Raw genomic sequence first — 3,107 nt, forward strand, 5'->3', positions numbered from 1 at the left:
TTTTTTTTGTTTATATCCTGGTTAAAGCAGAACATGATTTGAAACACATTTTTTTATATATATTTTCCCCCACAAATGTCAATTCTACAAAAATTATGTAGTTGTTTTCGTAAAGAAACCACAACATTTATTTTACTCCAATGAAATTTGATTTTACAGTTGACAACAAACTGAAATTGAAATTAAAGAAATAATTGTAATTCTCTAATATTATTACTGAATGGCATGGTTTAGGGGAGATAATGATATCATGAAACAGGCAAAGTTAATGTACGGTTACACTTTTCATTTCTTTACAATCTTAACATGAAAAGTATTTTGAAACATATGAAAATGTGAAACATGTGCATTGTTTATAGTCATATAAAACCTTTTTTTATAATATGGTCCTGTATAGAGACAAACCCACTGCTGAAGACAAACAAATATGTTTGATGCATGAAAACAAGTATTTTTATGATTTTTCAATCAATTCAATTCTTTTCTCTCTTTTTGTTTTTATGTTTTGAATTGCTTTGGAACTAAACTTGATAATAATGACTGATTTTAGATTATAAATGATACTCTAAACATTGTTACTTAGATTTATCAACTACATAAGTTCCAGGTCCCGTTTCTATAGAAACATTGAATTATCTTTTAATGATGCATTTTCTGCAGAAACTATGAATGTGTTTTCTGATGCACTTTCTGCAGAAATAATATCATGTTGTTGACTTAAGGAACATTTCCACGACAATTTTAAATGAACAATTCAGTCTGCATATAGCAGGTAGCCGGAGAATGTTGAATAGTCGTTAAGGAGAGAGGAGTTTTTCGACAGCTGTATCCAGACATGATCGCCTTTCACAAGGTGTAGAATAATGGTATTACTGCCTGTCCCATATCCAGCGCGTTGGTCGCCATGCATAGGGATCACATAATTTCCGTTCATCATTATCCAGCCGAACGCATCAGAATCCAGGTTACATAAAACATGGGCAGCAAATAAGTATGTGCCGTTGACTTTGCAAATAAAAGTGGAAGTGTAGGGATCGAAGCTGTCACCTTGATTGGTGAACACATTGTCGTATATCACTATGGTATTTTCTAAAACTGGACCAAGTCGGGACGTCCTACTGGCTGAAAATGCCACCTGTCTGCGCAGCTCTCCAGATTCGCCTGTGTTAAAATGTTTAAAAAGTTAACAAATGCTTAATTAGGGGCTGAATGGTTAAACATATTATCCGCCCCTCTGACTGCCTGTTATATTAGAGTGCTATTTGGGGAAATGTCTTGATATTTTCTCACAGCTGAGTTTACTGTTTCTGCACATTTTGGCTTAGTGAGATGTTTTCAGTTTTCAGTTATTTGCCCTCTATTTGACAAAGGAAATTTCGCAAAATAAGTTTTTCAATTACTGACTTTTTTATTGCCCCATTTTGATGAAATACAGCACACAACTAGAACATTTTCCAGCACTTTTATTATAAAATTAATATAATCATCATTTCTTTGAGTTTCAGCCATGATATGAAGTTTATTGGCCAAAGCATTTCTTATGGCAAAAATTTCACATTGTGCCTATGGGATTGACTTCAAAAGTAATTCTATGCGGAGATCAAAAAATTGTTAGAGATCTCCATAACATGACAAGTTGATCAATATTACTTTTAGAGGCACTGAACAATTCTCCATCTGTGAAAAATTAACAGAAATGGTAAGAAAAACAACCCAATGTGACTGTAGCATGATGTAAAAGACTTGTGATACATCACTATATCAAATATTTCTATTAACCCCAATATTTATTAATATCTTGCTTTCCTGTTTCCATACCTAAATGTGAGAAGAATTTTTTAATTACTTTGGGGATAACCCAATAGTTGTAATTGATCACGATAAGAATAAAAATACTTACCTCTATATATGCAAACACATAAATACAGTTATTCATTAATACCTCAAAATGATAGTTGGATGATAATAACCAAGTATTGTAATTTGTTGTATGATATTGACCAAATTCTGAACTCTAAACTGGATAAACCATGTAAGTTTTCCAGATGAAAAATGAAAATAATGATACGCTTTCATATATCATTGGAATCATTTTTCAAATATCACCTAACTTAGTTACCTTTTGACCCCTTTTGACCCATGACACCATAAGGGCCGACCTCTCCTCGCATCCCTTTGGTTCCTCGGACGCCACATTCACCTTTCAGTCCTTTTCTACCCCTTCTGCCTCGATCCCCTGCCTTTCCTGTAGGTCCCTGAGGACCTGGAAACATAACAATTAGAAATCAGGCATTAAGCTAGTACTCCACCATTACATCATATCTCTATTATATGTTGTAAAAGATTGGAATATTATTTTCCATCCTTCTTTGTCCCCTTTTACTTACTTCTACACCACAATTAACTGATTAGTATGACTCTGTTGCTCTGTGTATCATATTTACATATTAATTTTACTGTTCAATTAGAGCAAATATAAATCAATTAGTGGTTTCCATGTTTCACAGAATTTGTTTTAGATAAAAAGAGTTACCTGGTATTCCTGAATTTCCTATCTCCCCCTTCTGCCCCTTAAATCCAGTCATGCCCCTGGGTCCAGAGAGACCCTGGTTGCCATGACCCCCGGGGGTACCTGGAGGTCCAGAACAGCACTGACAGTACGGGGAAGCTTTGCTGTAGGTTATTGTAGCGAGAGAACTCTTTACACTCAGCAGAAATAGGTAGGCCAGCATGTACACCTTAATGTTTGTATTTGCGTTCGTTAAAAACTTGTTCATAGTCGCCAGCATCATGTCACCAAAACAAAATATAATCTATATTTCATTTATCGTGTACTGCTTCTTCCAAAGAATTGGAACTTCTGTCAATCTTGTTTAAATCAGATTTTCATTTACATGACTTTGAAATCTCTGTCATTCTGTTGAGAATCTGTTTTGGTTTATGGCTCCAGGGTTCACCTGAAAATAGAAATTGAAAATAAAAAGTCAGGTTTTGTCAATGGATTTGCCATAGTACAGGAATTTATGGGTAACTATCATGATAGATCTATGGCTTTCATGTAAACTGTACTTCTGAAACTTCAATTTTATCAATGGATTTGTCGTAGT

General features: G+C 34.3%; 1 protein-coding gene across 1 annotated transcript; it reads right to left on the reverse strand.

Moving 5' to 3' along the window:
- Positions 1-109: 109 nt before the first annotated feature.
- LOC110444445 (complement C1q tumor necrosis factor-related protein 2-like) lies at positions 110-2,875 on the reverse strand. The gene is made up of 3 exons (XM_021488823.1): positions 2,534-2,875; positions 2,120-2,263; positions 110-1,161 (listed from the first exon to the last, which is right to left on the reverse strand). The coding sequence occupies exons 1-3, from the start codon at positions 2,790-2,792 to the stop codon at positions 755-757; spliced, it is 810 nt and encodes a 269-aa protein (XP_021344498.1). The 5' UTR covers positions 2,793-2,875; the 3' UTR covers positions 110-754.
- Between the last annotated feature and the right edge of the window lie 232 nt (positions 2,876-3,107).

The sequence above is a fragment of the Mizuhopecten yessoensis genome, unplaced genomic scaffold (assembly GCF_002113885.1).
Source record: "Mizuhopecten yessoensis strain PY_sf001 unplaced genomic scaffold, ASM211388v2 hete_36124562, whole genome shotgun sequence".
Classification (NCBI taxonomy): Eukaryota; Metazoa; Mollusca; class Bivalvia; order Pectinida; family Pectinidae; genus Mizuhopecten; species Mizuhopecten yessoensis.

Bases quoted from the DNA above. Each gene is read 5' to 3' on its own strand.
- LOC110444445 (XM_021488823.1), bottom strand. From the start codon at position 2,792: ATGATGCTGGCGACTATGAACAAGTTTTTAACGAACGCAAATACAAAC. The intron at 2,264-2,533 runs GTAACTCTTTTT...TTATGTTTCCAG, and splicing joins AGGAAATTCAGGAATACCAG to GTCCTCAGGGACCTACAGGA. The intron at 1,162-2,119 runs GTAACTAAGTTA...ATTTTAACACAG, and splicing joins GGGTCAAAAGGGGTCAAAAG to GCGAATCTGGAGAGCTGCGC.